The sequence below is a fragment of the Heterodontus francisci genome, chromosome 1 (genome assembly GCF_036365525.1).
Source record: "Heterodontus francisci isolate sHetFra1 chromosome 1, sHetFra1.hap1, whole genome shotgun sequence".
Lineage (NCBI taxonomy): Eukaryota > Metazoa > Chordata > Chondrichthyes > Heterodontiformes > Heterodontidae > Heterodontus > Heterodontus francisci.
The window spans coordinates 267241364-267253637 of NC_090371.1; the positions used below are offsets into that span (position 1 = coordinate 267241364).

The window sequence follows — 12274 nt, forward strand, 5'->3', positions numbered from 1 at the left end:
TGGCCTGACCATTATAGAACCTGCCAGTTTTCATCCCATTGATATCATTGAGCAAGTGACCCACTGTATCAGATTACAACCCAGGCAGTGAAGGCAAATAGGACTCCTTTTGAGGTCAATGTATAATCCCTACATCTTGGCTGTGACATCAAGAGATGATGCCAGCTGAAGACTATGTGCTCCTTCAGAGGGAGAGAAAACTGGAAGCTGCTTGTGCCCTATAGTGCACATCTTTTGTGTTGTCATGAAGTGGTCTCTGCAGTATTGCATAATGTTCAGTATAATTGCTTGGGGTGTAAGATCAGTTGGAGAAGGGAGTCCTTTGTGGTTGCATTGGCTTACCTCCTTCTGCCCACTTTTTGCCTTATTTTTTTTTAAAGTCCACATGGTTCAGTTGGTCATTCTTAAGTTTCTGATTTTAGAAAGGGTCAAACCATCATGTTTGCTATTTCCTAACATTAGAAATGTTACCAGCAATTTAGAGGCCAGTGAGCAGAGTTCAGAACATGCATTTAGCTATAAATAAACAGAACTCTGCTTTATCTGAGCAGAGCGCAAAGTAGAATAACAGAGTGCTTGCACAGCATTTAACGTCATACCAATGTTACATGAAAAGTTGGTCAGCTGTAGATCTGAGGCAGGTTCTCTGATTTGACAAAGAAATGAGATATGGCTTGAGGAAACAAAGTAGAAGGTAGATAATGAAATACACTTAAAATTTGAAAACGTAACTAGTTAGGAATCACTGTATTTTGGTGCAGGTCCAGAGAAAGTATTTTATTTATATCCATAAAATTAAAAACCTTAGTTCTGATTGCACTTTCTGTCTGCGTTTCTCGACATATTGTTGTCACATTGTTGATGTCAACTCTTTCCTTGCATAAATGTTAGTGCCCATTTTTATAATGTTACTCATCTATGTAAACGAGTCACACTGCATTTATGCAATCTGACCACTGGGTGGCTTTGTGCCCAGTTTATGAACATCTTTACTGTCCCTCTGTGAGGTTTAAGAGCCACCACTCCATTCACCTTCTTGTTTCAGGTAAGTTTTTGTTTTAAATTTTAACTTGACAATATTTTAAAATTTAAATCTTTATCCTTGATTAATCCCTTTCGGCCTCATGGCTCCCTTCTCCTTGAAACATTAAATTGGGTTTTTACCTCCGCCCCTGCAAAGCTTGTGGGCAGCATCCTTGACAAACTGCTTTTGTAAAAATAATACTTTTCATGTTAAGATACAAGGTTCTTGCAGTTCATTGCTGTACTTTAATGCTTTTAATTATTTTGTTATTTGTACAACAGTGAATTCCAGTGTGTCTGCTGTCACTCCACTGGCTCCGCTTAACTTTTCTCTTGATTCTCAATGGGGCTACCACTCATGTCACACCCCGCCCTTTGCTGGACTTGGCCTGATATTTGGAGAGTTTTTTGCTTTCTTGTCTGCTGTTTCAGTGCACTTGCTATAGTCTGCACACTTGATACACACAGCCCTTGGCACAGCATTGCAATATTACATTGTAAGCTGGGCTGAGAAAATGACTGGCAAAATAATTTCATAAGATCACAATTTCAACTAAATTAACAATTGCATCTTTCTTTAAATCAAAACCTATATCCTTTGTCAACAGTGATTTTTTTTTTAAAGCTTATCCTTGAAAGGATGCTGTTTTCTGCTGGGATGCTGTATAATATGTGATCCTTTTTACATGCAGACAAATAGGGGACAATCTAAATGTTCCCACTGGTGTGAAAACCATTGAAGCAAATGGCAGGATGGTTATGCCAGGAGGAATCGATGCAAACACCTACTTGCTGAAACCCTACATGAACACCACAAGTGTAGATGACTTCTTTCAAGGAACAAAGGCAGCCTTGGCAGGAGGAACCACAATGATAAGTAAGAAATGTATCTTTACTCGGAAATCCCTCGCCCCTTTGGTAGAGCATGCATTAATGCATGAGAACCCTGTGTTCAGTAAATTACTGGTGCATACTAACATCATGTGACAGATAAATCAGTTGTGATTGAAAAGGTCCTTGCAGTAATGTATGTTATATCTGCTGATAGACCTGACGATATTCCTTTCAATCAAGATTGTGAGAAATAACCATAGCAGATTTACCAGCAAATTATGTATTGATTACAAGGTAATTTTATTAAACTGTAGTTGGAATAAGCTGCCTTTTTTTCGATTATGATATTTGTTGGAGTTAATTCAAGTGAAACACTGTCTTTCAAAGCTAATAATGCATCATTGCCTTGCTTTACATTCTTTTCCTCTCTGCTCTTGCTCTTTTTGGGACATTGGCACTCTTTTTTTTTTATTCCTGTAACTTCCACTTCCCTGGATTTTTCTTCAGGGTTGAAATAATGAGAGAGAGAAAACCTGATCAGAATTGTCACAAAGCTCTGCATATTATAACACAAATATGCTCTATTGCTCATTGTCAGTTCTCTTAAACTTGTAGTCTTGTTTCATTAAAGATGAATGGATTTCAGAATTCTGTATTCTGAAGGCTGACTGTGCCTATTGTGACACTGCAAGGGGACTGTCCACATCAAAACCTAAATGTTCTGCAGGAGTTTCACTGGGGAGCTGCATAACTCAACAGCATGCTGAGTTGTTGCATCAACCCCCACACATCCACCACGTTCTGAGAATTCCCACCAGAAGTGCTGGGAACTATAGTATGTATGCCGATATGTGGTTGGCTATATTGAATTGCTAAACAAATGCTGGAATATCATGTATTTTCTGTCATTATCGCCATTTCAAAGCTGAATGCCTATTTGTCTCTGACATCCAGAGCTTGCCCAATTGATGTGTGGGGCAGGTCAAATAAATGCCCGTCCACCCCCACCATGACAAGCGAGGCAAATCACAAAATAATGACATTGTCTGTCATTCAGCCAGTAATTTCCACCTTCCCAGCTATCTTAATAATGCAGGTGTGCTTACCTAGGCGAGTTGATTCAAGCACAATCATAGAATCATACAGCACAGAGGGAGGCTATTTGGCACATCAAGTGCATCAGGCCATTCAGCCCATCGAATCTGCGCCAGCTCTTTCAAAGAGCAATCTAATTAGTCCCACTTGCCCATTCTTTCCCCATATCCCTGCAGTTTCTTTACTCCTTCAAGAATTTATCCAATTCCCTTTTGAAAGCTGCTCCTTAATCTGTATCCATCACCCCATCAAGAAGTGCATTCCAAATCCTAATCATTCATGTAATTTCTGGTTCTTTTGCCAATCATCTTAAATCTGTGCCCCTTGGTTAGCGACCCTTCAACCACTGAAAATAGTTTCTCTTTATTTATTGTACCTAAGCCCTTCATGATTTTAAACGCAAATCTCCTCAGTTTGTCCAGTCTGTCCACATGATTGTAATTCCTCAACCCTGGAACCGTTCAAGTAAATCTCTTCCATATCGTCTCCAAAGCCACTCTTCCTAAAGTGTACCCAGAATTGGACACAATACTCCAGCTGGGGCTGAACTATTGTTTTTTATGAGTTTAGCATAACTTCCTGGAGTTTGTGCTCTTCTGCCTTTATTTATAAAGCCCAGGATCCCATATAATTTATTAACTGCTTTGTTAACCTGTTCTGCCACTTCAAAGATTTATGCACATGCATTCCAAGGTCCCTCTCTTCTTGGACTCCCTTTAAAAGAAGAAAGAAAGACTTGCATTTATATAGTGTCTTTCACAACCACCAGACATCTCAAAGCACCTTACAGACAATTAAGTACTTTTGGAGTGTAGTAACTGTTGAGATGTAGGAAATGCAGCAGCCAATTTGCACACAGCAAACTCCCACAAACAGCAATGCGATAATGACCAGATAATCTGTTTTTGTGATGTTGATAGAGGGATAAGTATTGGCCTGGACAATGGACTCCCCTGCCCTTCTTCAAAGTAGTGCCTGGAAATCTTTTACTTCCATCCAAGCAGACAGAAAGGGCTTCAATTTAAGGGCTCATCTGAAAGACAGCACCTCCAACGGTGCAGTACTTCCTCAGTGCTGCACTGGAATATCAACCTTGATTTTTGTGCTGAAGCCCTGGAGTGGGACTTGAACCCAAAACCTGGTGACTCGCAGGTGAAAGTGCTACCAACTGAGCCACACTGACACATAGTATACCGTTAAGCATGTATTGCCTCTCCTAATTTTTCCTACCAAAATGTATCAAGTCACACTTCTCTGCTTTGAATTTCATCTGCTATGTGTCCACCCATCCCACCAGCCCTGTCTATATCCTCCTGAATTCCATTACTATCTTCCTCAGTGTTTACTATACATCCAGGTTTTGTGTCATCTGCAGATTTCAAAATTATACCCTGTACTCCCAAGTCCAGGTCATTAATATAGATCAAAAACAGCAGTGATCATAGTACTAAACTTTGGGTAACTCCACTGTATACCCCCCTCCAGTCTGCAAGAAAGACATTGTCTTTTTTCTATCCCTTAGTCAATTTTGTATCCATGCTGCTACTGCAAATTTTATCCCATAGGCTTCAATTTTTGCTCACAAGCCTAATATGTTATATTTTATCAAACATCTTTTGAAATAAACAATATCAACTTCACTACCCTCTTCCTCTCCCTTACCTCATCAAAAAAGTCAATCAAGTTAGTCAAACATGATTTGCCCTTAACAAATCCGTGCTGGCTGTCCTTTATTAGTTCAAATTGGCCAAGTGGGTATTAATTTTCCCCCGATTGTTGTTTCTAAAAGTTTCTCCACCACCAACGTTACACTGGCTGGCCTGTAATTGTATTTGTGTTTATTCTTCTCCCACTTTTGAACAAGGGTATAACATTTGCAAATCTCTTGTCCTTTGGCACCAACCCGTATCTAAGGAGGATTGGAAGATTGTGGCCAGCACCTCTGCAGTTTCTACCCTTACTTCCCTCAGCTACCTAGAATGCATCCCATCTGGACCCGGGTGACTTATTCATTTTAAGTACTACCAACCTTTCTAATACTTCCTCTTTATCTTTTTTAATCTCATTCAGTAAGCTCCTCATTTACCATAGCTTTGACAAAATCCTCTTCCTTGGTAAACACCAATACCTCAGTCACACCTCCTGCCTCCACCAATAGATCTCCATTTTGGTCCCTGATAGCCCTCACCGTTCTACTGACAACCTTTTTATTGTTAATATGCCTATAGAAGATCTTTAGATTCCCTTTTATGTTAGCGTTCAATCTATTCTCGTAATGTGTCCTTGCCTGTCTTATTTCCTCCTCCGACCTTTTTATTTTCAGCCTGATTTTCCCTTGTATGATCAAACTGACAACAGTCATATGCCGCCTTTTTCTGCTTCAGCCTACTCTCTAACTCCTTCGTCATTCAGGGAGCCCTGGTCTGGTTGCCGCCCCCTCCCTTTTTCCCTTGTGGAGCCATCTCTGCTTTAAAGGGTACCTATTTCTTCATTACAATTCTGCCTGCCAGTCTTTGACTACAATTTACCAGTGCCAGATCCCTCTCAATTCACTGAAATTAGCCCTCCTCTAGTTAAGTATTTTTATTCTATTTTGCTCCTTGTCCTTCTCCATAACTAATCTAAACCTTACAATATTATGATTACTATTACCGGGATACTCCACAACTGTAATATTCTTTACTTGACCCCCTTCATTCCCAGAACTAGATCCAGCAATGCTTTCTTCCTCATTGGGCAAGAAACATAAATACTGATCAAGAAAATTTTCCTGAACACAGTTCAGAAATTCCTACCCTTCTCTGCCCTTAACAGAATCACTACCCCATTCAATGTTTGGGGTAGTTAAAGTCTCCCATTATAATTGCTGTATAGTTCTTGTGCCTCTCATTAATTTCTTTTTCTAAATCTGCTGTTCTATAGTCTTCCCACTATTTCGTGACCTATAACATACCACAAAGGACTGCACAGGATGGTTCAGCAAAGTGTAGGAACATAATAATAATTGGGGATTTGGTAATAGAGAGACGGACAGTCAGTTCTGATACCTTCAATGTGATATCTGTACGGTATGTAGCCTCCTTGATGCCTGGGTAAGCGACATCACGAACAGTACGCAGAAAATTCTGCAGGGGAAAGGGGAAGAACCAGAAGTCATGGCCCATGTAAGAAACAGCAGTATAGGGAGAAAGAAGATTGAGGTCCTGCAGTCAGGTTTTAATGAGCGAGGGAGGATGGTAAAAAGCAGGACCTCAAAGGTAGTAATCTCTGGATTACCTCCAGTGCCATACACTTCTGTAAGTAGAAATAGGAGGAAATGGCAAGTTAATGCATGGCTAGAAACGTAGTGTAGGAGGGAGGACTTCAGATTCCTGGGACATTGCAACCAGTTCTGTGGCAGAAAGGACTTGTTCAAGATGGACGGGTTGTAACTGAACAGCTGGCTTGCAGGCAGGTTACCCAGTGCTGTGAGGGAGGGTTTTCAGCAGGGGGTTGAGCACTAAGATGTAGCACCAAAAAAGCAAAAACAAGGGGCACAGTTGACTGGGAGAGACACTGTTAGAAATAATACGGAATTAGGTGGGATCATAGAAAATCATAGAAACAAAGAGTTAGATTTGGAGTCTGTATGTGTAAATGCACAGTGTAGTTAATAAATGTTGGTGAGCTGTAGGTGCAAAGAGCCATGTGGGAATATGATGTAATGCTGATAACTGAGACCTCATTTAAAAAAAGGGGAGGATTGGAATCTTTACATTCCTGTGTACAAGGTATTCAGGAAAGAAAGAGAAGGAAAAAAAGGACAGTTGATTCAGGAAAATATTACAGTGCTAGGAAGAGAAAATGTCCTTGAGTGATCAAAGACAGAATCAATTTTGTTGGTGTTACGAAACAATAAAGAAACTATGACCTCCTGCACCATTTTTCTAGCCATGCATTAACTTGCCAATTCCTCCTATTTCTACTTGCACTAGCGTATGGCACTGGGAGGAATTCAGCGATTACTACCTTTGAGGTCCTGCTTTTTAACTTCCTCCCTAGCTCCTTAAAATCTGACTGCAGGACCTCAACCTTCTTTCTCCCTTTACTGCTGGTTCTTAGATGGGCATGACTTCTGGTTCTTCCCCTTTCCCCTGCAGAATTTTCTGCATGCTCTCAGTGATGTCCCTTACCCAGGCATCAGGGAGGTAACATGCTGTACAGATATCACATTGAAGGTATCAGAACTGCCTGTCTGTCCCTCTATTACAGAATCCCCAATTATTATTATGTTACTGCACTTTGCTGTACCCTTCTGTGCAGTTGTTTGCTTCAGGACTGCACTCCTTTTGAAGTGTGATCACCTTCACCTGTATTCATTGCTGAGTATCGGCTTGTGAGTGTCACCCTCCTGGTTCCTGCACTGTCTTTCACTTCCTGCCATTTTGCGTGGCCAACTACTTGCTATTCTGAATTCTGTCTTGTGTTCCGACCAAGACGGAAGGAGAGCACTGTTTATTCTAATTCCACTTCTCCATGGGTCACAACATATGGGGCGGCACAGTGGCGCAGTGGTTAGCACCGCAACTTCACAGCTCCAGCGACTCGGGTTCAGTTCTGGGTACTGCCTGTGCGGAGTTTGTAAGTTCTCCCTGTGTCTGCGTGGGTTTCCGCCGGGTGCTCCGGTTTCCCCCCACAGCCAAAGACTTGCAGTTTGATAGGTAAATTGGCCATTGTAAATTGCCCCTAGTGTAGGTAGGTGGTAGGAGAATGGTGGGGATGTGGTAGAGGTTAATGTAGGATTAGTATAAATGGGTGGTTGTTGGTCGGCACAGACTCGGTGGGCAGAAGGGCCTGTTTCAGTGCTGTATCTCTAAATAAAATAAATATATTTAAATATTTCTCCACCTACCGATACAGTCAATCATAGACTCTATTTTTATCCCAGAATAAAACACAGCAACCAGATTTCTTTAATAAAGAACAAGGTGATTGGTTTATTATAAAACAAATCTTAACCAGTAATGAAGTAAAGCATAAATACACAGATTAAAATATTACAGGTCCTTTTTTACCTTAGCCCCTCACACACACACATATGCACACCAGTTAACTGGAAAAATAAAAGGGATTATTGTTTAGAGTTCTGTTATTGACAAAACAGCACTTGGGCTGAACACTTGCTCATTCTTGAAGAAACAGCAGATATGTTGTGCTCCAAAACTGGCATACAGTCTGGCCTCCGAGTACATGTAGATGGGTCACTGGGAGTTTTTAGAACAGTTCTTTTCAGGTGGCGTTGAGAATTAATTTAGCAGGCTTTTCTTCAAAGACAGGAGACGAGATGAGTTGTCACAGTGGACTTCCCAGGGTCTTTTAGAGAGGTGCTGGAAAGCTGAGTTGGGTTGTGGTCGTCTCTCCTTGGAAGTTCTCTCCCTCTTTCTGCAGGCTTTTTAAAGAGATGGAGCAGGCTGGGCTGAGCTGGGGTTCTGTCCTTCAGTTTTATTTTTTAAAACTCCAATCCTTTCAAACAGTTCATTCCCAACTCCAAACAAAAGTGAAACCGGAAACAGAAAGTCGACCTTCTGACCTGTCACTTCTCAGCACACATCTTCCCCCAGTTACCTGGGTTTCTGTTCTATTTTTAACTTGAGCCATGTGACAATCAGTAAACATTGTTGTCAAATAACTCCTTTCAGTGTCCTCTTGATGACCCTCTTGAAAAAAAAACTGGTCCAACATTTCTTCAGTTTGACAATGAATCCTCAAAAAATATTTTTAACAAAAACAGAAGCACTTTTGTAACAAAATCTAACATTTTTTTAAGGACAACTGAAGCCTTAACTAAAATTTTTTTTTTGCTTTAACAAGTAAACATATGTCCCATTTAAAGAATGGTAGTTGCCTTCTCTGGGATTGATTACCATTGCTTTGTGCAGTTTTGGGGTCTTCACTAAGCACACAATGGAATCTCCACCTACTCTGAGTAGACCTAGGTCCTGCTGAGCTTATGCAGGCATTTTGAGTGGAATTCCCAGTTAGCCCAAGAACATAGCTGGGAACATTTCCAGAATTCTTTCACACCAGACAGGAGAAGCACCCAGCCTAGGAAGCACAATTTGCTTGTGATAGGGCATAGAGAGGTGTAAATCCTACAAAGTTCTACCCCAAACACTTCCTCCACCCACCCCCGTCAGAATTACTCTCCAATTCTGCAAGACTGTGCAGTTTCTGTTCTTTGATCTTTCCCAGCTCTGTGATCATCAGTGTTTCTGAATTAAAATTTTACATCTTTTTTGTCACTAATGTTGGTGATGTCTCTGGTGATGTGACAATCATCAATCCCTCTATAAACTTAAGCCTATTTCTGTAACTTTCTCCAGTGCTACAACTCTCCCAAAATTCAGCATTCCTCTAATTCTGGCCACTTGTCCATCACCCCCACACTTCCTTCACCCCACCATTGATAGCTGGGCCTTGAGCTGTCTCGGCCCCACCCACTGAAACTCACTCCCTAATCCTCTCCACTATGCTTTTTTAACATGCCCCCTAAAGCCTATCTGTTTGAAAAAGCTTTTCATCACCTGATCTAATGGCTTCATGTCAGTTTTTTATGTCTGGTTATGCTCCTGTGAAACACCTTGGGACTTTTTGCTACATCAAAGGTGCTGGATAATTGCAAGTATTTGTTGTCCTCTGCACAGGCACTCTAAATTGTTCTGAAAAACATTTTTCAAAAAGAAATATAGAATGCATCACTGAACTGCTCGATTACAATGAAATCTGCTTCTCGGGGTAATTTCCATTTTGACTATCCTTTCTATACTGATTTGTGAGCTATTCAAACTTGAAATGGAAATATATTTCTTATCTTCATTTTTCCATGTAATAATCCTTTCGAATTCTTCAGATAATTTCCCATATCTACAAAACATATTTCTTTCCATGCAAGTCCAGTTCTCCTTCAACACTTCCTTAGAATTGATCTTTCAGTTGTGAAAATACTCTAAAAATAAGTTAAATTAGCTCAATTCTAATTAACTGGAAGCACTGTGAGTTATGATGTCTTGACATTCCTAAAGTTAGAAGTCAGCCTTGGTAGGCAAATTATGTCCAATAATGGACTTCCACTGCCCTATATTCAGTAGTACTGATATGCGAAGCCTTTTAGAATCGGTGTTACTGAATTTCTTAATCAATGGATTCATATATGAATGTTTTGTTTGTAGTTGATCACGTTGTACCAGAGAAGAATGCTACTTTGCTGACCGCCTTTGAAAAATGGCACGAAGCAGCTGACAACCGATCCTGCTGCGACTATTCCCTGCATGTGGATATTCCTCAGTGGAATGAAGGCATCAAAGAAGAGTTGGAGATCTTGGTACAAGAGAAAGGTCATTACCCTTCAAACAATAATGAATGTAACTTTCAAGATATTGTTTGTGAGCCAAGGAGTGGGAATGACTGAGACGAGATCAGACAATGACTGGCAAGATGAGAGTTGGGAGTGGGTGAGAATAGGGGCAGGCGCAAGGCAGGGAGTGAGCGACAGAGAAGAGCCGAGGTTTGCACAGATCTAGTGAGTAATACGAAAGGTGAGTGTTGCGGGTGAGGTGGATAACAGCTGTATGCTGGCAGACATTATCAGCCGGGTTTTCAAATAACAGTGGGGTCAGGCCCGGGTGCAGATGCGATTTAAAAATCACGGTCCCGGAGGGCCTGTCTGAATTCCGACGCCTCCAGGACAGACTCTTAATTTTTAAAGTGAGGGTGGGAGGATGGAACAGGGAACCTGCTCACCTCCAATTAACGGTCCAGTAAGCTCCTAGAGGTGCTTGTTAAGGGGCTGGGGGAGGTTGGGATTGGAATTTTCCGTTTGGATTCTGGCAAACCCGAACAGTCTGCTGCAGAACGGAATTTGTTTCTTCACATTAAAAATTATGGGGCCTTCGGCGATCTTGCCCCAGATCATGCACATTACCTCAGTTTTGGATGTTTGCACACCGTCTTATTCCTTTATGCTGCTGGCCCCCTAAGGAGCTGCCTGCTCTCTTCAACAAGGCAGCGGCAGGGCCCACCATGGCTCACGCTCTGTAGGCAGCTCCCGCCTCCTGGGAACATTCAGCGCCACTAATTGGCCACCGAGCTCACCACCTTCCCAATTCGGGCATTTACATCTCAGAATAGAGTCGTGTGAGCGACTCAATTGAGGCGCAGGATGGGACCCGGAAATTGTCCCAGTGTCGGGTTCCCAAGTCCATTTTGAAAATCCAGCCCTATGTAGGTAAGTTAATGCTTACTAATGTTTGCTAAGTGGTAAGTAGTAAACTCTCATGTTGGAGAAAGGAAGCTGATTTTTTTCTGTAATATTTCACTGGTTATCCTTCACAGCAGAAACATTGAACCAGTAACAAAGAAAATGTTTTTCTTTTAGTACTATCTGACTGTCCGTCTATTGTTTTCCTAATAATACAATTACTTTCACACAAAGGGTAGTAGAGATTTGGAACTTTCTCTCCCAAAAAGCCGTGGATGCTGGGCCAATTGAAGCTTTCAAGACTAAGATAGATTTTTGTTAGGTAAGGATATTGAGGAATTTGGAGAAAAGTGGGCAAGTGTAGAGCATCCATGATCTAATTGAATAGTGAAACTGACCCAAGAGGCTAAATGGCCTACTGCTGTTACTAAATATCTCCTCCCTACCATATTCATTTAGATTTTGCACTCTGATTCCTCATCCCAACCGTCTTTTGCCAGTCCCTCACCTTGCCCCATCTCTGCCGATTTCTTTGCACTTCCTGCCTCCCTCAGGCTCAGTTTCCATTTAAACTTTACGATTTGCATAAAAAGCCCCCCTTTGATATTGTCATCACACAGTGCCTAACCATCTTGAGGATCTCGGTCACCATTAAAGTCATTGCTAATTATTCCCTCACCTTTTTCCCCTTGTGCTTCACCCTGCTCACTTTTAACAACTTCAACTTGAGAAAAAAATGCACCCTAGCTCCTTCACAAGTGATATTTCTAAGTCCCTTTCCTCTGGCACACTGTCCACGTCAGTATTAATTCCTCCATGATGTGCTCCACAGCTGTCAAAGCTCTCATCCTTATCATATCCCCAGATGGTCTCCCATTCCTATTATTCTCTTGGTACAGTGGACACCTCCATGAACTCAAGCTAATGGAATATAGATTAAAACTCACAAGGTGTAAAACCAATCTGACTGTCTGATATGTATTGTACTTTCATATAGGTAGTTGAAAACTAGAGGGCCCCCTTTTTTTTCATTCATGGGATGTAGGTGTCACTGGCCAGGCCAGAATTTATTGCCCATCCCTAATT

At 41.3% G+C, this 12274-nt stretch overlaps 1 protein-coding gene across 2 annotated transcripts in view; it reads left to right on the forward strand.

Annotated features, from left to right (window-relative positions):
• LOC137376212 (dihydropyrimidinase-related protein 1-like) overlaps nt 1-12274 on the forward strand; it is a 55660-nt gene that overhangs the window by 18630 nt on the left and 24756 nt on the right. For both annotated transcript variants that reach the window (XM_068044336.1, XM_068044328.1), the window contains exons 3-4: nt 1716-1900; nt 10161-10325. In XM_068044336.1, coding sequence (XP_067900437.1) covers nt 1716-1900; nt 10161-10325 — 350 coding nt within the window. The remainder of the gene's footprint in view (nt 1-1715; nt 1901-10160; nt 10326-12274) is intronic.